Consider the following 24,847-nt stretch of genomic DNA (forward strand, 5'->3'; position numbering starts at 1 on the left):
TAGAAATAAAAGATGAATTGTATGATGTGTTCAGTATGCAGGCAGCCTTGTCACTAAGACATCTGCATTGAAGGGGGCATGAGTGTGAAGCAGGGATTCAGGAAAATAGGCAGCAGAACCCAAGAGGAAGGGATTTAACCTCAGGTGGAAAAAAGCCTTCCCTCTTTCATTCAGCTTCTGCAAAGTTTTAATAAAGTAAACATTATTTTTATTGTTTGGCTTTGTTTTGTAAGTTTTTCCTCGTTTATCACCTTGCATGGTGGTGGTGGCAGCAGCCACTGGTACTTGATGGGTTTAGAAAGACATAGAGTAGTGCCTGATGAATTGTACTTCTGAGAATATAGACAGTGTCATTGTAATCTTTTCCCCCCAAAAATCTTCTTTTATTGTGGAAGTCTTCAAGCATCCGAAAATAAAGAGAATAGTATAATTTTTTCTGTATATCCATCATCTGGCTTCAGATAATTGTCAACTTACGGCAAATCTTGTTTCATCTGCAACCCACTACTCTATAGACTATTTTGAAGCAAATCTCAGACATCATATTAATTATTTCAGCATGTAGGGCTCCACTTTGGGCATAGAGTCTACTTAAAAAATTTTTTTTCAGTATGTGGCTCTAAAAGATATTTTAAAAATGTAACCATAGTGCCATTATTGCACTGAAAGAAATGAATGACTTCTTGATATCATCAAATTCCCAGTGTTCAGATTTCCTTATCTCATAAATGTGTGTTTTACACTTGGCTCAAATTAAGATCTAGATGCAATCTATACACTGTTGTTGGTTGATATGTTTCTTAAGTTTCTGATAATCCGTAGGTCTTTCTTGCTTCCTCCTGTGTACTCTTGTACCCTTGAGATTTATTACTTGAAGAAATTTTTTTCCTGAAGTTTCCAGTCTGAATTTTGCTTGTTGCATCCTTGTGATAGCATGTTCCTCTGTTTCCATATCTCTAATTTAGTGGTTAGAGCTGCATTGCCCAGTATGGTAGATATGTATCGCTATTGGGCACTTGAAAGAGAGTTTGAAATGGAGTTTGAATTGAGTTGAATAATTACACCTATGGATCACGTTTCTTTTGGACAGCACTGATTAAGAGTGCACACATTTTTTGACCACATACAGATTGGAGTTTTCTGAAGAATATATTATACACCTGGTGTGTACTCCATTCAGGAGGACTAATGTCTAGTTGTCTGTTTCTGTGATCTTAGCAGCCACTGGTAATCAAGACCTAAAGTCATTCCTTTGGAGTTGCAAAATAGTGATAGTTTAATTCTGCCTTTCTTTCTTTAGTTATTAGCTGGAATACTTCTAAAAGGGGAAACATCCTCTCATCAACCATTTGGTTACTGCAGGGTACAATTGGTACAGGAAAGGCAAATACATATTTTTTTATTTACTAGTTTTCAAATTAATGAGCTGGTTCCCTAGAATCCTCCAAAGGTAACAAGTGAGTTTTATTTTGAAGTATCACTATGAACTCAGATCTAACCATAATTGTCTTTCAACCCATTGTTATTATTTATCAATTGTCTCATCTTTGGCCACTGGGAGCCTTTTTTTCAATTTTTTTTTTTTTTAAATGTTTGTTTATTTTTGAGACAGAGACAGAGCATGAACGAGGGAGGGTCAGAGAGAGAGGGAGACACAGAATCTGAAGCAGGCTCCAGGCTCTGAGCTGTCAGCACAGAGCCTGACGCGGGGCTCGAACTCACGAGCCGTGAGAGATCATGACCTGAGCCAAAGTTGGACGCTCAACCGACTGAGCCACCCAGGTGCCCCTGCTGGGAGCCTTTTTAACTCAGTTTCTGAATTCCCTTTCAATTCCAGTATTCCATTCCAAATTTGTTTTACATATTGCCTATTCCAAACCTGGAAACAGTCATTTATCTAATAATAAATTAGTGGAAAAGGTATTTATAGGCCATAATCTGCATGATAGGGGTGGTCATTGTTATTGCTGCTTCTTGTTTGTTGGTTTTTATGCTTTTAGTCAGAACTAGGAATTACAGTTCCCTTGAGCCATCAGCCTTTTTCTAAATCATGCCTTTTTTATACCTATATTCTTTTTTTAAAATGTTTATTTAATTTTGAGAAAAAGAGAGAAAGAATCCTAAGCAGGCTCCGAGCTGCCAGTGTAGAGCCTGATGCAGGGCTTGAACCCACGAACCACGAGGTAATGACCTAGGCCGAAACCAAGAGTCGACGCTTAACCCACTGAGCCACCCAGGCACCCCTGTACCTATGTTCTTTTTATATTGAACATAAATTAATGAAAATAGAGAAATAAACTCATTCAAAGATGAATCAGAAATGTGTTGATTCATCATGTCCTGTATATACAAGAATATTGTTTATCTTATTTCCCAAAAGAGGAGACCCTGGGTTGGGAGATACTCTAACAAAAAGCATTTATTTTAAGAAATTAGGTAAATACAAGAAAGATTAAAAAATGAAATAGATTAGTTGTATGTTAAATACTAAGTGTTCTTAGTGGCTGAGTTTATGACGTCAAAGAATTTGCTACAAGCCAATGAACTTAATCACTCTAAACCCATTCATGTTCCTATGTCCATGTGACTTGGGCAAGGGTGTATCAAGAAGCTTAGACAGCATTATACCATCTGCTGTAGCAATTCACTTCTACATATTTTGTCCACAGGGGAGCTATCCTGGGAATCACAAGGTAAGTACAAAGTATGTCTTGTTCCATTCAAATAATATAGAATATATAGAAGGAATGTGAGTGCTGTGAAGTATTAGCAGTGATTATTTTAGGGACTAGTGACTACATGAGGCATTTCCAACTAAATCTGTTTTTTTTCTTTTAATGCTATAACCAATAAACTATTCCTATATAATTGTTAACTTTTTTTAAAAAAAAGTGTGAGTAATTACTACACGCAACGTGGGGCTCAAACTCATGACCCCAAGATCAAGAGTCATGTGCTCTTCCGACGAGTCAGGTGCCCCTGTTAACTTTTGGGTATACCCATACAGTAGTTCCTGACTTAGCACGTCTGGCTATCTGTGAAGATTTTGTTTCCAATGCAGGTTCTGTTTGCCTTTTGGAATAAACTGAGTTTCTCACAGTCTCTGAAGCAAGGATCGAAGTCTTTGAGGCAGTTGGTGCTAGAGCACATAACTATACAGAGCAGTAGGCACCTCTCAACTTAATTAGCTCATGCTTGCCAGAATATGGATTCTAGGACTTGAACTGTGTTCTTAGAAAATGGTTTTTACCATTTGCCAGGAATGATACTAAGTGCTAGAGATATGAAAGGGAGCAAAAAGACAGGATTCTTGCCCTCCTGGAATTAGATCTAGAGTAGAAAAGCTTAAGAATACAGATAATTAGTTGTGATATGTGCTACAAAGAAAAAGTGGTTAGTCATCATTTATATTTTCCATTGTTCAAATATTTATTAAATGCCTGTTGAAACTCAGATTAATTTGCTAAGTATAAGGGCTATAATGGTGAGGGGGATAGGTTAATATCCAATTAATGGATCCAGCAATCAAAAAATGTACTGAGTGCTTTGAAGGAAAGGTAAATGGTTCTATGAGATTAGGCCCTTTTTTTTTCCTTTTTTAATGTTTATCTATTTTGAGAGACAGAGTGCAAGTGGGGGAGGGGCAGAAAGAGGGAGACACGGAATCCAAAGGAGGCTCCAGGCTCCTAGCTGTCCGCACAGAACCCCCGACACAGGGCTCAAACCCACAAACTGCAAGATCATGACCTGAGCCAAGGTAGGATGCTTAACCACCTGAGCCACCCAGGCGCCCCCAGGCCCTTTAAAGTCTTAAAAGCCACTGTACTGGGTAGATCTACCCAAGTTTGTGGGGGGGGGGGGGTGGATCAGAAAAAGCTTTTTTTTTTTTTTTTTTTAATTTAAATTTTAATTAGTTAACATACTGGCTTCAAGAGTAGAATTCAGTGATCACTTACAACACCCAGTGTTCATCACAAATGCCCTCCTTAGTGCCCATCACCCATCTAGCCCATCTCTCACCCACCTCCCTCCATCAACCCAGAGTTTGTTCCCTATCATTATGAGTGTCTTGTGGTTTGTTTCCCTCTCTTCTCTTTTTCCTCCCCTTCCCATATGTTCATCTGGGTTTTTTTCTTAAATCCCATATATGAGTGAAATCATATGATATTTGTCTTTCTCTGATTGACTTGTTTAGCTTAACATACTAACATTCTAGCCTCATCCACATCATTGCAAACGGCAAGATTTCTTTCTTTTTGATGGCTGAGTAATATTCCAGTGTGTGTGTGTGTGTGTGTGTGTGTGTGTGTGCGCGCGCACGTGCGTACCACTTCTTTTTTTTTTTTTTTTTAACATTTTTTATTTATTTTTGGGACAGAGAGAGACAGAGCATGAATGGGGGAGGGGCAGAGAGAGAGGGAGACACAGAATCGGAAACAGGCTCCAGGCTCCGAGCCATCAGCCCAGAGCCTGACGCGGGGCTCGAACTCACGGACCGCGAGATCGTGACCTGGCTGAAGTCGGACGCTTAACCGACTGCGCCACCCAGGCGCCCCAGTACCACTTCTTTTTTATCCGTTCATCAGTTGATGGACATTTGAGCTCTCTCCATAGTTTGGCTATTGATGTTACTATAAGCATCAGGGTACATGTACCCCTTCAAATCAGTATTTTTGTATCCTTTGGGTAAATACCTAGTAGTACAATTGCTGAATTATAGTGTACTTCTATTTTTAGTTTTTGGAGAAATCTCCATGCTCTTCTCCAGAGTAGCTGCACCAGTTTGCATTCCTACCAACAGTGCAAGACAGTTCCCCTTTTTCTGCATCCTTGCCAACAACTGTTGTTTCTTGTGTTGTTCATTTTAGCCATTTTGACAGGTGTGGTGGTGGTATCTCATTGTGGTTTTTATTTGTATTTCCCTGATGATGGGTGATGTTGAGCATCTTTCCATGTTTCTGTTAGCCATCTGAATGACTTCTTTGGAAAAGTGTCTATTCATGTCTTCTGCCCATTTCTTAATTGGGTTATTTGTTTTTTGGGTGTTGAGTTTGAAAAGTTCTTTATAGATTTTGGATATTAACCCTTTATCAGATATGTCATTTGCAAATATCTTCTCCCATTCTGTAGGCTGCCTTTTGTTGATTGTTTCCTTCACTGTGCAAAAGTTTTAATCTTGATGAAGTCCTAATAGTTCATGTTTACTTTTGTCTCCCTTGCCTTCAGCGACAAGGTAAGGGAGACAAAACTTCTAGTAAGAAGTTGCTCTGGCTGAGGTCAAAGAGATTGCTGCCAGTGTTCTCTAGGATTTTGATGGTTTCCTGTCTCACATTTAGGTCTTTGATCCATTTTGAATTGATTTTTGTGTATGGCGTAAGAAAGTGGTCCAGTTTCATTCTTCTACATGTAGCTGTCCAGTTTCACAACAACATTTGTTGAAGAGTCTAGGAAAAGCTTTTCTGAGGAGATGGTGTTTCAGCTAAGCTATGAGGCATAAACAGCTATTCACTAGTGCAGAGGAGACACGGAAGAAGAATGTGGCAAGACTTTGGAATAGAATATGCAAAGGCCCTGTGTTGGGCTAAGAGACCAAGGCAACTGAAGACTAGCATGGCTAGAGTAAGACAAGAGGGGAGGGGTAGGGGCCAGACACTGCAAAGCTTTGGAAGCCCTTGTCAGGAGTTTGATTTTTATTCTGAGAGAGCTGGGAACCATTTGGGGCTTTTAAGCAGGGGATTGGCTTAGTTTGCTATTTTGAAATGATCACTTTTGTCCCAGTGTGTGAAACAATTACAATGATAGGACATAAGAGGATATGTTGGACACAGTTGTCCAAGTGAGAGATAATGGGGGCTTGGACTCCCATGTTAGCAGTGGAGGTAGCGTGAAATGGGTGGATTTCAGAGATTTAAGAGAGGAAATTTGGCAGGGATATGAGATGAGTGGTCGTGAGGGAGAAGAGAGTGTCAGGCATGAGTCCTCAGTTTGTATATCTTAGACATTCCTTGAGACAAGAAATTGTGGGGAGGAGGAAAAGTTTGGGGGAGGGGAAATCAGGAGTTCACTTTAGGTATGTAGAGTTTGAGGCACCCTTGAGAAATCTTGGAGGAGATGCCTTGTAGGCAGTGGTGTTTACGAATTTGATCTCTGAGAAGAAGTGGAGAATTTAATATGAGTCATTGGCACATAGATTATTGATGCTGTGGGCAAGGATGAAGTCATTTAGAGTATAGTGGAGACCTTTATAAAAAATAATACTTATGTCAGTGCCTGGGCTCCAGGTAGACCAATTACTACAACCCCCGCTTGCCCTGCCTCTCACCCCTAGGCTCAGATGCAGCCAGACAGGCACAGACCCATGGAGAGGTCCTGGATTATAGCCTGCTGAAGCATGCACAGACTGGCCTTCCCAATATCCCCACTTCCACATCCTCACCCCACCCCACCCCTTCAGACTCATCAAAGCTTTCTCCACTGCCTACTGAATGGAGTCAGTATTCCGTTTTCAGGGCCCTCGCCAGCTCTACCCCAATCTACCCCTTCAGTCTTAAGGCAGGCTGCTTCCCGGCACAAACTATCTGAGTCATATGCTTTGTCCCCACCCCCTCCTCCCCCTACCTCTCTCTGCCCTGCCTCTGTTCCCTGACTCAAGCTGTTCCCTCCCTGGAGTTATGCTCTCCACTCTACCTTTAACCTGCTCACAGGCTGTTCCCATACTCTTCAGGATCCAGGTCAGGGTCCTGTCAGGGTCCTTCCTGAAGCTTGCCCAACTCGCATAAGGACTAGAATACTTTCTTTCCGTTGAAGAATATCATCATTTAATGATCTGTACCGTTTATTTTATACTTAGCAGAGATGACTGTCATTTTAGAGTGTGCTCTAACTAGATCATGTCTTATACTGTAGCCCTTCCTATTCCTATTTCCAGAATTCTCAAATTCTTAAATTATTCCAGAAACAAGTGTAGAACTGAGTAGAGAATATCTATTAGGATGCAGATGCTGGGTCAGAAGTGAGAGAGGAGGAGGGTGGCCCTGTACCTGCTCAGTGGACAGGCGGTTCACACGTGGGTCTCAACAAAGCTGTGGCCTTTACCCACAGCTCAGAATTCTAATGACAGCTGAAAATGTGGATGATAAATCAGAGAATGCCAAAACTTGCTAACTTTCTTATGTCCCTTACAACTCTTTACGCCTCAGAGGTCCCCTGATGGAACAGGCTGATGGGGCAGATAACTTACTGATCACAATGGGACTTGTCTGATCCTGTAGCATAAAGAGCCGCTCCCAGTGCGCTGGGAGACTGTCTCTTGGCATGGGGTGGAGAAACCTTTGGAGTCTTACATACGGTAGACACAGACTAGAGTGGGCAGGCAGTGGAGATGAGGGAATTAAAGGATTTGCCCATCTGGCCTCATTTGACCTCTCTGCACTCAGATTACTTACTCTGCCTCTTCTCATGATCTCCTGTGGGCATGGGGATGACCCCAGTGACCCCTCGCAACAGGGGTTTGCAACATCCTAGTAGGGATGACATTGTAGTAAGCCAGAGATACTCCCTGGTGCAGTCCCTGGTAAACCCTGATTGTTTGCAAAATGCCAGACTGTGGTCAGGAGTCTAGATTTAAGTATATATTATAGGCAGTCTCAAGAGCTTGAATTCTTTGTGAGTTTCATTTTGTTAAGAGAACAGAATCTTTAGTTTAAAATACATAACAAATAAAATCCCTTGCTGTTGTGAATATTATTAAACTAACAGATACTATACTTGATCTCAGCCAAAAGGCCCAGAAGCTATGTATGAATTAATTTTTCTTAGATTTCAGCTTTAGTAGTAGATACTGTTGACTAATACTAATTTAACTTTCTCAATAGTGCATGAGAGTTCATTCTCATCAACACTTGATATTGTCAGGCTTTTTATTTTTAACCGTGTGTGTGTGTGTGTGTGTGTGTGTGTGTGTGTGTGTGTGTGTGTTGGTATCTCATTGTTTTGTTTTGCATTTTCCCAATGGCTAATGAGGTTAAACAACTTTGATGTTTATTTGGATATACTCTTTTATGAAGTTAACATCTCTTGCCCATTTTTGAATTAGGTCTTTTTCTTACTGCTTTGTAGTTCTTTGTACTTACTGGATACGAGTCCTTGGTCAGATAGGTGTGCTGCAAATATCTTCTCCCACTCTGATTTGTGTTTTTTATTTTTTGTTTGTGTGGTTCTGTTTTGTTGTTTTACTGTCTTAATGGTATCTTCCAATGAATGGAAGCCAGTTTGTCAGTGTTTTCCTTTATGGGTTAGTTTTTTGCAACCTGCCTAAGAAATGTTTACCTATTCTAAAGTCATGAATACATTCTCCTATTTTATCTTCAAGCTTCATTTTACCTTTCACATTTAGATCTGTAGTCTACCTGGAATTGATTTGTGTGTGTGATGTGAGGTAGAGGCCAGGATTTTTTTCTAGGTGGACATCCAATTGATCCAGAACCATTTACTGAAAAGACTTTTATTTTCCTTATGCTCTCTGCAGGGCCAATTTTGTCGTAAGTTAAGGATCCATATAAATATGGATCTGTTTCTGGACTTTCTGTTCTGTTTTATTGGACTCTTTGTAAGTCCTCATGTTAGTACCACACTGTCTTAATTCCTGTAACTTTAAAGTAAGTGTTGATATAGTATAAATCTTCCAACAGTGCTGTTTCTTCTTCAAGATTGTCTTGGCTTTTCTTAGTCTTTTGTCTTTCATTTAAATTTCAGAGTTAGTTTGCCAATTTATCCCCCAAAAATAAGATGGAATTTGACATGTGGGGTCGACAAATCAATTCAGGGAGAATTAATATCTTTATGACATTGAGTCTTAACTCATGAACATGGCATGTTCCTCCAATAAATATTTTACAGTTTTTCACATAGAGGTCTTATATATCTTGTGTTAGTTTGAGTCCTAGAAGGTTGGTTGATAATATTACATGATATCTTATTTAAAATCTCACTCTCTAATGACATTTTTAAAAGAATATTTTCGGGGCGCCTGGGTGGCTTGGTTGGTTAAGCGTCCGACTTCGGCTCAGGTCACGATCTCACAGTCTGTGAGTTCGAGCCCCGTGTCGGTCTCTGGGCTGACAGCTCAGAGCCTAGAGCCTGTTTCAGGTTCTGTGTCTCCCCCTCTCTCTGCCCCTCCCCTGTTCATGCTCTGTCTCTCTCTGTCTCAAAAATAAATAAACGTTTAAAAAAAAAATTTTAAAAAAAAGAATATTTTCATGGTTTGTTGTTTGTATAGAGAGATATAGTTGATTTTCATATATTGACCTTGTATCCAATGACCTTGCTAAATTAACTTACTAATTCTAAGAGTTTTATTTATAGATTCCTTTGGATTTTCTACATATAATTATATCATCTACAAAATAATGGTAGTTTAATTTCTTTTTTTCCAATCCTTATACTTTTATTTTTTTCTTTTCTCTTTTTACACAGGCTAGTATCTCCAGTGCAATGCTGAACAGAAGAGACAATGGGGACATCCTTGTCTCAATCTTGGGGATATCTTTCAGTATTTCACTATTAAGTGGCCTGTTTGCTTTAGATGTTTTAGTGATATTCTTGATTATGCTAAGGAAATTACTTTCTATTCCTAAGTTATTAAATGGTCTTCTTTGTTTTTTCCTAAAATCATGAACGGGCATTGATTTTATCAAGTGCTTTTTCTGCATCTACAGATATAGATAATCTATAACTTAAAATTTTTATTCTATTGACATTTATTTTTACTCCCAGTGATTGATTTTGGAATATTAAGACAATCTCTCATTCCTGAAATAAACTCAACCCAGCAATGTTGTATTTTTCTATCCAAAATTATTTTTATTGAGATTTTTGCAGTTATGTTCATGAGAGATTGACCTTAATTTTGTCAGATTTGGTATCAGGATGGTGCTGACATAAAAATGAGTCAGGAAGTATTTCTTTTGTGGAAGTGTTTGTAATTTGACATTTTCCTTAAATGTTTGGATGAAAACTCTTGATGACATGCTTCAGCACTAGTGTCATAGGCCACATTTTGGGAAACAATTGTCTAGGGCAAGACTTAAACATGAAATAGTCAATTCTTGTCGGTTTGAATGCTCTTGTTTTTGTTCATTTCCTCCCTATGCAGCACCAGCCACTTTACTTTTTCCTTCCCAGCTGTGTGGGGCTCAGCTAAGTCACCACAAGGGAGAGTGGTAAGACCATTTGAGACCAAGCCTGGTTCTCAGGACTACACTCGCTCCCTGCCACCAGGCAGCCTGCCCCAGTCCTGCTCAGCCATCTCTACACTCCTCTGACAGAATGAATGCCCTCGATGATGTCCCCTTCAAGGTGCCCAATGGCTTTGTGATAGGCACAGAGCCCCTTCCTGGGCCAGAGCTCAGCGTCCCAGCTTGCAGGGAGCTTCTGCTGGGTTCTATGGTAAGTATATCTCTCTGTCCATCTATCTCCTTGTCTCTGGGTCTATAGATCTGATGCTGAGACTTGGGCTTGGTTCCTTGATTTTATTTTATTTTAATTTTTTTAAGAAAGGAGCTACAAAGCCTTTAAAAAAATTTTTTTATGTTTTTTTTATTTTATATTTGAGAGAAAGAGAGACAGAGCACAAGCAGGGGAGGGACAGAGAGATGGAGACAGAATCTGAAGCAGGCTCCAGGCTCTGAGTCATCAGCATGGAGCCCAACACAGGACTTGAACTCACGAACCATACATGAGATCATGACCTGAGCCGAAGTTGGATGCTCAATTGACTGAGCCACTCAGGTGTCCCAAAGCCTTTTTTTTTTTTTAATATTTATTTATTTTTGAGAGAGAGAGAGAGAGAGAGAGAGCGAGCAGGGTAGAGGCAGAGTGAGAGGGAGACACAGAATCTGAAGATGGCTCCAGGCTCTGAACTGTCAGCATAGGGCCTGATGGGGGCTTGAACTCACAAACCGTGAGACCATGACCTGAGCTGAAATCAGGAGTCGGACTCTTAACCGACTGAGCCACCCAGGTGCCCCTTGTTCCTTGATTTTAAAGGGCAACAAGGCCATTTCTGTTATATTCTAGAGAGTTTTGGAAATAACCCAAGAGGAAAGGTGTTTCATCATGAAGTCTGGTGGCTTGTGATGGGGATTATTCAGTGGGTCTTATTTTAAGCTTAGGATAACTGGAAGCCTGCCTATATGAAGAACTGAGAGTCATTGCAAGGATACTCCAATTGCTCCCTTCTCCGCCAGCCTCCTGGCATGTCTAAAACTCTACCGTTTAGGATCACTCTTATGAGCTAAGACACTATCTCCAGAATCCCCTGTTAAAATGCAGACAGTTACAGGGAACCCATTAGAAGGGATTACTATTCCATAGACCCAAAACACATCAGCCCTGGAGGCACCCTCGAAACACCCCATGCCCCACAGCTCACACACTGGGATGTGTACCCAGTGTATGTGGTGGTATCACATACCCTCAAGATAAACATGATTATTTAACTTCTGGGAGAGTCAAGTTTACTTGAAGATTTAGGGGGAGATCTATTGCATTTGTATTATAACACAGGTGTATCATGAACTAGAACACAAAATTCACATGAATTTATAAAATGAAAAAACAAGATTGCAAAGAACTGTGGAACTGATGTGGGGCCTCTCAGACTCTTGTATGTTCATTCTCCACTGTCTGCAGAGGGCTTTGTAAAAAATTCTGAGGATCTGGGTCATCCCTCACTCATTTTGCACATGGGAAACCTGAGGCCCAAAGAAGGGAAATGACTCGTCTGAAGTTAGTGGCCATGGCAAGACTAAAACTCAGGTCTTGACTCCAAATCATTTCATATTAGCTAAGAGCAGGATTGGAATGTAAGAGACACTGGACATGGATTGTTCCAAGGTTAAAAAAAAACAGGTTGTAGGAAGTCAGGTGCAGAGAGTCCAGTCCACAAAGGAGAAAGAGGCTCTAGTGGCCTGGGGGCACAGGAGCAAGAGACTCAGTGTGGTTTTTGTTTTATCTGCAGAACCTGGGGTTGCACTGAGGCTCCTTAGGACCAAGGTCTCCAGAATGGAAAGAAGCTCTGTAGAGCCCAGAGCACATGTCCAGGGGCCCATCCTCTGTAGGGCAGGAGCTCTCGCTTTCTCCAGGCAGCTTGTACTATGGGTTCTTGCCCTGAGTCAAAGTCGGCCTCTATGGTTGGGAGTAGAAATTTGCTTTACTGGAGGTGGATCATTACAGCTTTTCCTTACATGCTGAGCTCAGGCCAAGCTGGGAAGAGGCTTTTCTGAAAGTTACTTCTCTTAGAAGCAGAACTGGGCACCTTTCTGCCAAGTCCACATCTGGTGTCCTAGCCAAGGTGCTGACCCTGGCTCTGCCCCCCTCCTCTCAGCAAGGGTATCTGCACTCCCTTGAGCCATTTCCCTTCCTGGGCCTCCATTTCTTTTACTGCTGGGCCAATCTAACAGAGAAGCATGAGACTCCAAGTATGATTTACAGCTTCTCCTGGTAAGTCCTCTGAGTTCACTGGGCTGTATTCCCAGTATTTGGAACTTGGAATACATTTTCCCATAACAATAATGTTATAGATAGAGGTTAGATTACCTGTGAAAAAATAATAACCACAGCTACTATAACTGAGCACCTGCTGTACACTGGGCCTATGCTTAGGTGCTCTTTATACATTCACTCTTTTTTCTTTCTCAGATTTATGATAACCCTTTTAGCAGGTATGTGTTCCCACCCCATAGCACAGGAAGCCAAAGCTCCCATCCAAGTGATACACAGGGTTATGTTGCCTGTGCGTGACACACCCAGACTCCAACATGTGTCTGTCAGACCCCAGAAACCCATGTCCACCCATACATCTGGCTGCCCTCTCCCTTCCTTCTACATTCAGAGCCTTGGCAAGTCTGTGTTTTGTTGTTTCAGAGTTTCCCTTTAATGAGAGTTCATCACTGTTAAAAATTTTTTTAGAAGAAAAGTACATTCACATAGTTTAAAAATGAAAAAAAAAATCTATAAAATGGTAGAGAGCAGGTGTTGACAAACATTTCTGTAAAAGGCCAGATAGTAAAAAACTAGGGCAATTAAACTCTGTTGTAGGGAAAGAGTTATAGTTTTGGAAAGGGGTGGGTGGGAATGGTTGTGTTCCAATCACACTTTATTTATAAAAGCTAGGTGAGGGGTCAGTTTGGCCCACAGGCAGCTAGAATACCTTGGGAGAGTGAAAAGCCTCCCACTGACACCTTCTCATCCACCCAGTTTCCCAGCTCCACCCCCTCACTGGAGAGAGCTGTTACTCATTTTCTATGTATTCTTCCAGGGATTCTTCTGTGTATATGCACAAATAAGTACAGCTATTGCCTCCCTTTTTACACCAAAGGTAGCATTTTTTTTAATGTTTATTTGTTTTTGAGAGAGAGCGAGCGAGCACGCAGAGCAGGGGAGGGGCAGAGAGAGAGAGAGGGACAGAGGATCTGAAGCAGGCCCTGTGCTGACAGCAGAGAGCTCCATGTGGGGTTCGAACTCACGAGATCATGACCTGAGTCAAAGTTGGACACTTAACCGACTAAGCCACCCAGGCGCCCCACAAAGGTAGCATTTTATACATACACTGTTCTTCTTGACTTTTTTTTAACCTAATATGTTTTAAGATCTTTCTATATCAGTACACAGAAAGCTTCTTCAGTTTTATTTTTTGCTGTATAGCATTGTGCATTATATGGATATATCCTACTTTACTGAATGGGTGCCCTCTTGATGATCACTTGGGTTCTTCCCAGTCTTTTCCAATTATAAACAATGTTACATGGAATGACTATATGCAAATGTCCTTTTGAATTTTTGTAAGTATTTTTCCAAATTGCCCTCCATAGGGGTCACTGATTTACATCCCAGGCAGCACTCTACAAGAGGCCTGTACCTCCCACACTCTCCCACAGAATGTCCTCAGACTTTGGATCTTTGCTGAGGGCTAGGCGGATGGTATCTCAGGGTAGTTTTAATTTGCCTTTCTCTTGTCAAGAGTGAGGTTGAGCAACTGCTCGGGTGTTTAAAAGCCATCTGTATGGCTCTTTTCTGTGGACCATCCATATCTTTTGTTCATGTTAAGCTGTTGGTCTTTTTCCAGTCTATATCTAGCACTCACTATATTAGTAAATGTAGCCCTTTGTCTGTGATGTGAGTGCTGTTTTCCCCTAGTTTGTCATTCGTTTTTGACTTCGCCTATTGTATCTTTGCCATGCAGATTTTGTACATGTGTGTATCTGTACTTTTATGGCTTTTGGATTTTGATTTACAGTGAGAAAGGTTTCCCCCACTTGATCTTATCAAGGATTTCTTTCCTGTTTTCTCCTAGTACTTTTATGGTTTCATACATATATTTAATGTTTGATCCTTTTGGAAATCATCCTTGTATAAGAGTGAGAATTTCTTCCAGCTAGCTAACACCATTTATGTTTGTTTTTTGTTTTTGTTTTTGTTTTTAGCTAACACCATTTATTAGTCCGTCCCTCTATTTCCCATTGCTTGAGATGCCACCTTTATTATTTACTAAAGCCCCACAGATATCAAAGTCTCTTTCTGGACTTCCTATTCTTTACCTGCATCCGTGGAGGCCGAATTTGCTATTCACTTGTCGTTGATATTCATCCACCCCATTGCTAGCTAAAACTGAGGGTGAGAGTCGGGTGGTGATGGATGCCTGGGATTAAGAATCGGAAGCTGCCCAGACCTGGCAAATTTTTGGCTGAATAGGTTCCCGGAAGGCCGGGGAGTAGGAGTGCACCCTCTGGCCCCGGTTTGGGTCCCAGAGCCTCACGTCGCCATCTACTTGCAGCACGACTTCAGCCTGGAGAGAAGGGCGCTCTTCTGGGTAGAGGCTGTCCTCCGGGGACCCTGCCCGTTCCAGTGCGACGCCCCGGGAACGGCGTCAGCGCCTCCCGCCTGGCTGTTGCTGGTGAGTCCCGACCGCGAGCCGGTGCCGATGCCTGCCGCAGACATGGGCCCTGAGGCTGGACCCCAGCAGCGGCTTGAGGAGGAGGTGGAGGAGGAAGACAACCAGGACGAGGACCACGACGAAGAAGAAGCCGCCTCCGCCAGCGAGGAAGAGCCACGTCCCTGCAGCCCCCAGCCCGGGCCCCCTGCGAGCCCCGCCCCCCCTGCGAGCCCCGCCCCCCCTGCGAGTCCCGGCCCGGGCCATCCACGGTGCTCGCTGGACGTGCTGCGCGGCATGAGGTCGGAGCTGGCCGGAGCGCGGCGGCGGCTCTCTGAGGGCAGGCTGGCCGCCCGCCCCCGCGCCCTCCTGCACCGCATCCGCCACCGGGCGCTGAGCCTCTGCCCCAGCCCGGCACCGAGTCAGTGCCCCGTGCCGCCCCCGGGGCCCGCGCCCCCACTCCCCAGCACCCCCGCGCCGCCCCCGCGGCCCTCCACGGCCGGCGCCATGCCCCCGCTGCGGAGTCACAAGCCCACGGTCGCGGTAAGGAACCTTCTAGCTCCGCCAAGCCCGCAGGCCAATAGTCTGGGTTCCTAGCCTGATTCGCAGCCCTAGTCTCTTCCTCTCTGCTCTCCTCCTCCTTACCTTTAACTGTTCTCATCTGGCCACGTACTATGCTGTCCTTCCTGTGGCCCTGGGCCTAGAATATTCCCTGCTCAGAGGCCCCCATTCCCTGTTTCCCGCTGTTTTGCTTCTATTAGGGCACATGCCACAATAATTGTAATCATCCAGTACCTGTCCATCTCTTAGGGCAGTGATTGGATGGCATCCATTTTTGTTGCCAGGGCACCAAGCTGCAGACTTGGCCAGTAGGGGGTGCTCAGTGAATGTCTGTTGAAGTAATGAATGTGACTCAAATCTAGGGCTTCCCACAGAGCAAGGGCTTCCTGTAGGATGGATGAGCTGGCGACTCAAAGAATACTCACTGATGAGTTATTTGCTGCTGGGCCCTGAGTTTAAAGAGAGAAGGTCAAAACCACAGGACAAGGAGAGTTGGCCAAAGGGGTGTGGGACAAGACAGCACTGAATAGTGAGAGGGATCAGGTGTTGAGAGGAGGTGACAGTTTTTGCAGACTGGGAGGCTTTGGGACAGAGGATGTGCACCTGCAAGAAAGGGGAGCAGAAGTGAATTTAAAGTAAAACCCAGGTGACTGGGTGGCTCAGTCATTTAAGCATCTGACTTCAGCTCAGGTCATGATTTCGTGGTTTGTGAGTTCAAGCCCGAATTGGGCTCTGCACTGACAGTGTGAAGCCTGCTTGGGATTTTCTCTCTCCCTCTCTGTCTGCTCCTGTCGCACTTGATCTCTCTTTCTTTCTCTCTCTCTCTCAAAATAAGTACACTTAAAAAAAAAAAAAAGTAAAATCAGTGAAACTTAAGCCTCAGACCCCTCACTTTGCCTCTCCAAGGCCTTATACCTAATTTTATCTTCACAATTGTGTGCCTTGAGAGATCCAAATTATGTAAGTACCAAACTCCACAAAACGTGGATCTGGAGCAGATGGAATGGGTCAGGATTGATAGCCAAAGGTGGCAGTTGGGCACAGCTTTCTGCCCCCCAGCTGCCCTGCAGTCAGGCCAGGAGATGCAACAGAATAAGGCCCAGCTGAAGTTTAAATCCCAAAGACAGACTAGAAGTCTGGCTTTTCCCACTCACTGGTGTGTGACCTTTGGCAAGTCACTGAACTGCTCTGAGCTATCCCTGTTCTACCCGTGAAGTGGGCCACTTGACCTCGCACAGTTGCGTAGAGCAAACTCAGAGAAGAGGCTCTGTAAATTGGACAGACCACACCGCATCAAGGGCCAGATGGTGATGCCAGGATGGCTCTTCCTGGTGCACATTAAACTTAACTCTAGCAACAACCCTGTTGGGTCGGGGAGGATTGGGGCACATGTTCTGTACAGGAGAAAATTGAGGCAGAGAGCAGCTAAGAATTATTTTTTTAAATATTTTACTTATTTTTGAGAGAAAGAAAGACAGTGTGAGTGGGAGAGAGGCAGAGAGAGAGGGAGACACAGAATCTGAAGCAGGCTCCAGCTCTGAGCTGTCAGCACAGAGCCTGGCATGGGGCTTGAACTCATGGACCACGAGATCATGACCTGCACTGAAGTCAGACACTTAACTGACTGAGCCACCCAGGTGCCCCACTAAGAATCTTTTTTAAGGTCAAAAGAATAGACTCAGATCCTAAGATTTTGATGTTTTCCAGTTAAAACTGGGGGTAAAGCAGACCCTAGAGTAAGTTTCCCTGGCAGGGAACCCCTTGAAAAGATAGGAATGGGTGGGGAATTCATGTCACACATACACACTCTGCCCCAAGAGCCAGGGCAGCAGCTAGGCTTCACTTGGGGAGAAGGGATCAGGGTACTTTGTTCAGAGTTGGCAGACGGGTGCTTCTTGACAGGGAATGGGTAAGGGGTGATGCTGGCCAAACTGACTGATATGCCTTCCAGCCACCCTCCTTACTCTAGGGTCTGTGTGGGTCCTCTCAGCACAGCTGTGCCCAGTCCCTGCCCTGTTCCATGCCCTGCCAAGCCCCAGTCCAGCCACACTGAAGAAGGAGGAAGATCCACCTCTGCTCCCCACTCACTAAGGTGTGGAGTAAAGAATCCTGAATTTGATTTTGAGTAGGGCTCAGCTCCCAAATGTGTGTTGCTTACTCAGTCATTAACTTCTCTGAACCTTGATTTCAGTATCTGTAAAATGGGATAATAGGATGGACCTATGATATTTCTCTTGTGGAAATACTATCATTTACTGGCCTGTCAGTAAAAATGTCCTGCCCAGCCAGGTGTCACTTCCAGTAACTAACACATCCAACCTGTCTGTATTTCAGTCCCTCAGCCCGTATACCTGCCTGCCACCTCTTGGGGGGGTGTCTCAGAGTCTCAGCACCTGTAGAGCACACCCTGCTTCTGCTGACCTGCTGTCTGCCCTGAGCCAGGAGGAGCAAGATCTCATCGGGCCAGTGGTTGCCCTGGGGTATCCCCTGCACAGGGCTATTGGGGCTCTGCAGAAGACAGGGCGACAGAGCCTGAGCCAGGTAGGTGCATGGGGCCCAGAGCTGGGGGAGCTGTGGGTCTGCAGCCAGGGGAGGTGCCAAGTGGTTTTTATCTTTAACGTGAAAAAGTTTTTTCTCCTCTTTAGAAGCAGAACCTTAGCCTGGCATTAATTGTTGAGGGTTATGAGCAAGTTTCTAGACCCTAAGGCTATTTTCTCCATAAGAGTTTATCAGGAATCCCTGTGCCCAGAGAGTTTTAATATTCTATTCCTGTCCCAGTCTCTGCCCCAAGCACAGGGGGCTGGAGCTTTGGGCAACCAATAATCTTTCCAGAGATCCCCAATAGAACTTTCTGCAATGAGAGAGATGTTTTATACCTGTGTTGTCTAATACAGTAGACACTAGCTGTATGTGGCTATTTGAAATATGGACAGTGTGACTAAAAAACTGAATTTTTTTACTTAATTATAATTAATTTAAATTTAAATAGCCACATGTGGCTGCTGGCTACCATATTGGAAGGCACAGCTCTAACCACTTCCTTCAATGAACAGTTTATCTATATTCATATCCATCTCTTTCTCTTTTGATCTACCCATCCATCCATCTAATCAACAGCATTTACTGGGAACTTCCTAGGTGTTTAGATGCAGTGGGGAGCTATGGGGAAAACTCCCTCTTGATGGAAGGGCCTGCAAAGAATTTATGGCCATTCTTAATCGACCACAAGGAGGTTCTAGTGATCAGGAAAGTCTTCATGGAGGTGGCGCGTCTTCAGCTAGACTTCAAGGATGAATAAGCTCTGAATTTGAAGGAAAGAGAAGGGATGATATTCCAAGCAGGAGGAACAGTATGAGCAAAGGGGTGGAGAGACAGCAAGGAAGGGTTTGGGAGGCCCTGATCCCACCAGTCTTGCTGGAGTGCAGGGTACATGATGCAGGCTGGTAGGAGATAAGACAGGGAAAGGGAGGGGCGCCTGGGTGGCTCAGTTGGTTAAGCAACCAACTTCGGCTCAGGTCGTGATCTCACGGTTTGTGAGTTCCAGCCCTGAGTCAGGTGCTGTGCTGGCAGCTCAGAGTCTGGAGCCTGCTTCTGATTCTGTGTGTCTCTCTCTGCCCCTCCCCCGCTCATGCTCTGTCTCTCTCTGTCTCAGAAGTAAATAAACATTAAAAAAAAATTAAAAAAAAAAAAAAGACAGGGAAAGGGAGTTGAGGGCAGATTGAGGGTGCCTTGAAGACTGGGCTGAGAAGTTTATAAATGACCCACTAACAACAGGAAGGCATGGAAGGATTGTGAGTTGGGGCAGGAGGTAACATTGAATGCCACTGCCCGAACCTCCCTTCTCCCACCTGAATGTAACATCCCACTTCACGTTGTTTCTGACACATGGGGACTTTTTTGGTTGGAAAGCTGAGCTGAAGGTATCAAAAGGTCCCAGGGCAGTTGGCACTTAGTTGTCTCTGTGCCCCCCCACCATCAGAGGGCTTGGGCACTCTCCACAGTCATGTAGATGACTGCTATGTGCTGGGTCCCTGAGGTCTGGAGCTGCCTGCTCTTGGATAAGAAGTGACAAAAGGAGAGTAACTCTCAGACTGGAGCTGAAGCAGGATGTGCTGCTGCCAGGTTGAGGAGGTGGGCGAATGCCCCTGGCCCCCTTCCCTGCCCATTCCTGCTTCCGCTCTCCTCTGGCTTCATTGGTCTGTGCCTTGTCCTGGAGGAAGACTTGCAACATGGTGACCCCCGTGTGGTTAACATGGAGGCTGCTGACGTTTATTGAACACCTTCTTTGTGCCAGTCCCTCAATCAGAGAGTATTCAATTAGGCCTTCTCAATTCTGCACAGTTGCCACCACTGTCCCCACTTTGCAGATGAGGAAATTGAGGCCAGGGAGGTTCATATAAACAATCAGTGGCAGAACTGGCATTGAGGCCAGGCTGGTTTGACTCTGAAGCTTTGCTGCATGCTTCTTTTCTCTCATTTCTTGTGGGAGAACCTTCCAGGGAAGCATCCCAGGCTGATATGAAATTTAAAAGTAGATCTAAAGTTGCCCCCACCTTCAGCTGCTGCTGAAAGCCAGGACCTTGGCCAAGAAACTGGCCAGGAGGATTATGAAGGACCAGGCCCATGGTGCGGGTCTGCACATTAGTTGGAGCCAGCGCAGGGCACTGGCCTCCCTGTGGGTGGGCTGGAAGAATCACATTATATCAGGAACATTGTGTTTCCAGATATGTACTGACCACCTGCCTGGCCAGCCAGATCTCTGGGTGGCCTTCTTCCCTGGTGGTCAATCAGGAGCCAAGCCCTGAGGTGTGGGCCTGAAGGACTACTGGATGACTTCATCTGTCCTCCCCCACCAAGTTAATATTCCCCGCTGTTCTGTGAAGTTCCGCCATTAACTGAGCAGCTCCTTTGGGTTCAGATTCCTTCTCACCTTAAAGGATATATACTATAGTAAACCTCTTTGGCCAGAAATTAATGACAGATGGTCCAGGAGGGAGGTTATGGAGACAGAGCTCTTAGAAGAGCCAGGGAGAAAAGAGGAGATACAAAAGATAAGCTTTGTCCATGATTGCTTCGTTCCTTCCACAAGGATGGATGTGCCCACTGACTGCTTATAGGACAGCATGGGCAGTGTGTATGAGTATCCATAGGCCAGGCACCTTGCTATGGGACTCCAGGCACCTAAGGGCCCCTCTTTGAGTCTCACTTTCCCTATTCACAGAAGGGAGGGGGAATATGTGTTTATAATCAATGACTTACAGTCACATCCTTGGGTGTGAAAGTGACATCCTTACCCACCCTGGGTCCTGAGGCAGACCTGGTGACTTCTACAGTCTTATAGGCCCAAAAGCTGACCAACCAGCAGAATCTTTACAAATGTAGATCTACAGGACCTACTCTGGAGGATCCCAGCCAGTGAATCTGGAGTGGGGCCAATGGCCTATCATTTTAAAGATCTGAAGGTGGTTCTGATATGCAGCCTGGCATGGAGTCTACTGGTATGGATTGAGGTCAGCCATCCCTTGAGTCAGTGGTTCTCAGCCTTGGCTGTACATTAGAATTACCTGGAAAGCTATAAAAATCCCAGGGCCCTGAAGTGCCTGGGTAACTCAATCAGTTAAGTGTCGGACTTTGGCTCAGATCATGATCTCACGGTTTGTGGGTTCAAGCCCCATGTCAGGCTCTACACTGATAGTGTGGAGCCTGCTTGGGATTCTCTCTTCTACCCCCTCTCTCTGTCCCTCCCCTCCTCACACTCTCTGTCTCAAAATAAACTTAAAAAAAAAAAAAAAAATCCCAGTGCCCAGACTGCCCCCTAGACTGGTTATATCAGAGCCTCTGGAGGCAAGCATCAGTGGTTTATGGGTAAAGTTCCCAGGCAGCTACAGTCAGCACCAAGGCCAAGAACCTTTGCTGTGGGTGAACCAAGAGGCAAAGGGCACATCCATCACCTGCTCTTGACATACTCCTGTTTCCACCTTTGGAAATCCTGTCTACTTTTCAATGCAGCTCAAAGCCCCTCCTCTAGCAGTTGAAGCCCCTCTGCTAGCAGCTGGGCCCCTGATGGACAAGGCTGAGAGGTCAGATGATCTAGGCTGTAGTCCTGGGTCCCTGGGCAAGCTGTCCACCCTGCTTGGACCTGTTTCTTCAATTGTGCTAGGAAGGCTTGGCTCGGTGGTTTACAAAACATGCTCAGAGCAAGGTCTAGGTGTCCTGAGGCAGGAGCATTGGACTCCTGACTCCCCTGCTCCTGCCCCCAGTTCTCCCAGAGCAGCTCCAACCTTCCTATTATTGTTGAAGCCTCCTGATGCTTGGACAGTTCAGAAGCTAAAACAGTTTGAAAACCATTAATCTGTATGATCCATGCTTTCTGCCCAGCTCTGAAGGTCTGCAGAAACCCGACCTGTTTCTTTTCCACTTATACCTGTAATTCTTGTGGTCTGCAGCCTTCACTTGGCATCAACTCTCTATAAATCTTGCTTTGATTTGCCTGGCACTCATGATTTCCCGTATCTGGTTCATCTCCCCAACTAAGCTGTGAGCTCCCTGGAGGTGGTTCTCAGTTCATTTTATAAACACAGCATACATTTATTTAGCTCCTTCTGCCTGCCATGCTGGGTGCTCTGGGAACGCAGCAGTGAACAAGACTGATACAACCCTTCCCTCATGGAGCGAGAAGTCAGCAGATGAGAACATTGAGGAAGATAGTAGAACAGCTACAGAGTCGTATGTGCTCGGATAGGGGAAGCATGGGTGCTGTGGAAGCAGCAGGCAAGGCACCCAGTGGAGACTGGGGGCAGAGGCTTCCCAGGGAAGAGGAGTGAGACTGACCTTGGCGGAGGGAGTTAGATATGCAGAGGCCTGGGGCTGCTGAGGGAGTCAAGGCCACTGATGGGCAGGGACAGGCCTTTGAGCTCTGGTAAGGAGGCAGTACTTCATCCTGAGGGCAAAAGCAACTTGTGGTGACTGAACACGGAGGACTTTAACAGGTTTTCAGGCCTCTGGGATCTTCCTCTGTCCTCCCTTTCCCGGCACTGGGGCTCACATGGTCCTGGGTGGCGGACACATGTGTATCCAGGGACGGGGGTGCTCACAGGCGTGGAGGGTGAGGAGGCTGCTTTCACATGGGTGGGTGCTTACCAGGGAGGGTGAACAGACCGGGATGGGTGTTGGGGAGACGCCTGTGTTTCAGGCCAGTCCCACTCCCCTGCTTAGGTTCTGGGAACCCTGTAGGTCATCCTGATAGCCCTTTCCCTGGATTACAGCCCCCAGTTTGGGACAGTTGGTCAGAACTTGCTGCCCACCCGTCCCTAGGTCCCCAGAGGAGGCCTTTGTCCCTCTTTTATTGGCTCACAGGGTCTCTGGGGCCATTTCATGTATGGTGGGTCGACTGGTCAGCCTGGTCTGAGCTCAGGCCTCACCGAGGTCCCCAAGGTTCCTCTTAATCTGTTCCATCGGCTGACCGTGCCACTCCTCTAACCACACCCCTTTCCTCTTTCTGGCCCAGTTTCTCAGCTACCTTAGCGCCTGTGATCGGCTGCTGCGGCAAGGCTATGAGGAGGGCCTGGTGGAGGAGGCCATGGAGATGTTCCAGTTCTCCGAGAGCCAGGTCAGCAGGGCCACCTGCCCAGGCCCAGGGGAAGAGGAGGGGAGGGATGTGGGTGCACACACAAGCCTAGCATACAGGGGCACACCCGTACCAGAGGCACAGCCTGGGGGCCATCAGGAGCTAGCCTGCTTGCTCAGCCCTGGGGAGAGGGAGACAGCCCAGGGAGGCAGAGGGAGGGAGGAAGGGAGGGAAATAGGAGGCACGGCTTTTGTGTCATGTAGCTGAATCAGTACACAAATATTATAGAGTGTCTGGTCTGTCAGATACCCAGGGAGGAGCCAAGCGCAGCACAAAGATGCTTAAACTCTGCTTGGGGCGTTTGCTGCCTATCTGGAAACCCAGAATGCAGGCACCCGGGGGCCCAGTAGTACATTCTGAGTGGCCAATGTATATGAACTGTCCACAGTGTGCTGTTGGCCTAGGCTCTGCCGGGCAGCTCTTCACAGGGGCTGAGGGAAGGACAGAGGGATGGGAGAAATGCTGAGGAGGAGGGAGGGAGGATAAGCAGAGACTTTTCAAGCACTGGGATCAGAGGAGGAAGGAAGGCAGAGGCTGCACTGTGTGAAACCTCGGCAGGGTTTGGGGCCTGGGCAGAGACCCCAAGCTGTGCATCCTCTGGGCACCTGTATGCAGCCTCCTTCTTTTTGTCCGAGTACCAGAGCACAGAGAGTCAGGAATGGGCCAGAGTGAGGGAGTAAAGACAGGATGGAGCCAGTGGCCAAGCCAGGGCCTCCTTCCTTGGCACAGGAACGGAGGTCCACGCCCATGTCAGCCAGAGGTACAGGCAAAATGTAGGTGCTGCCCAGGATCAGGCTTACCTGGCTTGGGGAGTCCTTAGCTTTCTGGGAATAGATACAGCGGGCACCAGGAAGGGGGCTCCACAGGGAGATGGCTGGCCTGGCAGAGTCCCCAGCACTCTCTCTGCTTCCACTTCCTCAGGCAGGGGAATTCCTGCGCCTCTGGGAACAGTTCAGTGACATGGGCTTCCAGCAGGACCGGATCAAGGAAGTACTGCTGGTCCATGGCAACCGCCGTGAGCAAGCCCTGGAGGAGCTGGTGGCCTGTGCCCAGTGACCTCGGCGCTTTCCACAATGCCTGTGCGTCCCTCAACCCGTGCCAGACCTGGCAATCCATTCCAGCTCTGTTATTAAGACTATATAAGAGGGGTGCCTGGCTGGCTTAGTTGGAGCATGTGTCTCTTGGTCTCAGGGTTGTAAGTTCAAGCCCCACTTTGGATATAGAGATTACTAAAAAAAAAAAAAAAAAAAAAAAAAAAAAAGTAAGTAAACTTACAAAAAAAAAAAAAAAAAGACTACATAAGCATAACAGTGAGGTGTGCTCATTGTAAAAATGTAAATAATGCCAAAGGTGGAGGTAAATATTGTAGGGGAGGCCAAACTTTACCCATTTAGGTTTTCAGCTGGGGCTCTTGAACAAAAAGATTAAGAAGAGAAAAACAGTTTATTAATGCATGTGGCACACATCATGTGGGAGAAACCTCAGTAAAAAAGTAACTCAAAGCAGCAGTTACAGCTCTGGCTTCTATAGCGTTTTCAACAAAGACAGTAAATTTGTAGAGAAATACAGGACAAAGGAAACCGGTTTTAGGCTTCCAGGGATGGCATGCTGTGGGGAGGGTAAATATGTGGAAATAAACTAAGGAGTAGGAGTATTTGCAGATCCCTCTGGAGCATCACTGGGCTGATAAAAATCTATTTCCAGAAAAGGGGAATTTATACCTTAGAATT

General features: G+C 45.4%; 1 protein-coding gene and 1 pseudogene across 1 annotated transcript; one reads left to right on the forward strand and one right to left on the reverse strand.

Moving 5' to 3' along the window:
• The first annotated feature begins 2,669 nt into the window (after positions 1 to 2,669).
• Positions 2,670 to 24,321, forward strand: UBAP1L (ubiquitin associated protein 1 like). Its single transcript, XM_042988620.1, has 6 exons — positions 2,670 to 2,693; positions 10,154 to 10,446; positions 14,834 to 15,472; positions 17,825 to 18,031; positions 22,998 to 23,099; positions 24,039 to 24,321. The coding sequence occupies exons 2-6, from the start codon at positions 10,327 to 10,329 to the stop codon at positions 24,171 to 24,173; spliced, it is 1,203 nt and encodes a 400-aa protein (XP_042844554.1). The 5' UTR covers positions 2,670 to 2,693; positions 10,154 to 10,326; the 3' UTR covers positions 24,174 to 24,321.
• On the reverse strand, positions 7,689 to 7,797 carry LOC122240017 (annotated as a pseudogene).
• Positions 24,322 to 24,847: the final 526 nt, after the last annotated feature.

The sequence above is a fragment of the Panthera tigris genome, chromosome B3 (assembly GCF_018350195.1).
Source record: "Panthera tigris isolate Pti1 chromosome B3, P.tigris_Pti1_mat1.1, whole genome shotgun sequence".
Lineage (NCBI taxonomy): Eukaryota > Metazoa > Chordata > Mammalia > Carnivora > Felidae > Panthera > Panthera tigris.

What these genes read in the sequence shown, in the direction of transcription:
- UBAP1L (XM_042988620.1), top strand. Translation starts at nt 10,327, where the DNA reads ATGAATGCCCTCGATGATGTCCCCTTCAAGGTGCCCAATGGCTTTGTG. An exon ending in AGCTTCTGCTGGGTTCTATG is followed by an intron (nt 10,447 to 14,833) that starts GTAAGTATATCT and finishes ATCTACTTGCAG; the next exon opens with CACGACTTCAGCCTGGAGAG. An exon ending in TCCAGTTCTCCGAGAGCCAG is followed by an intron (nt 23,100 to 24,038) that starts GTCAGCAGGGCC and finishes CCACTTCCTCAG; the next exon opens with GCAGGGGAATTCCTGCGCCT.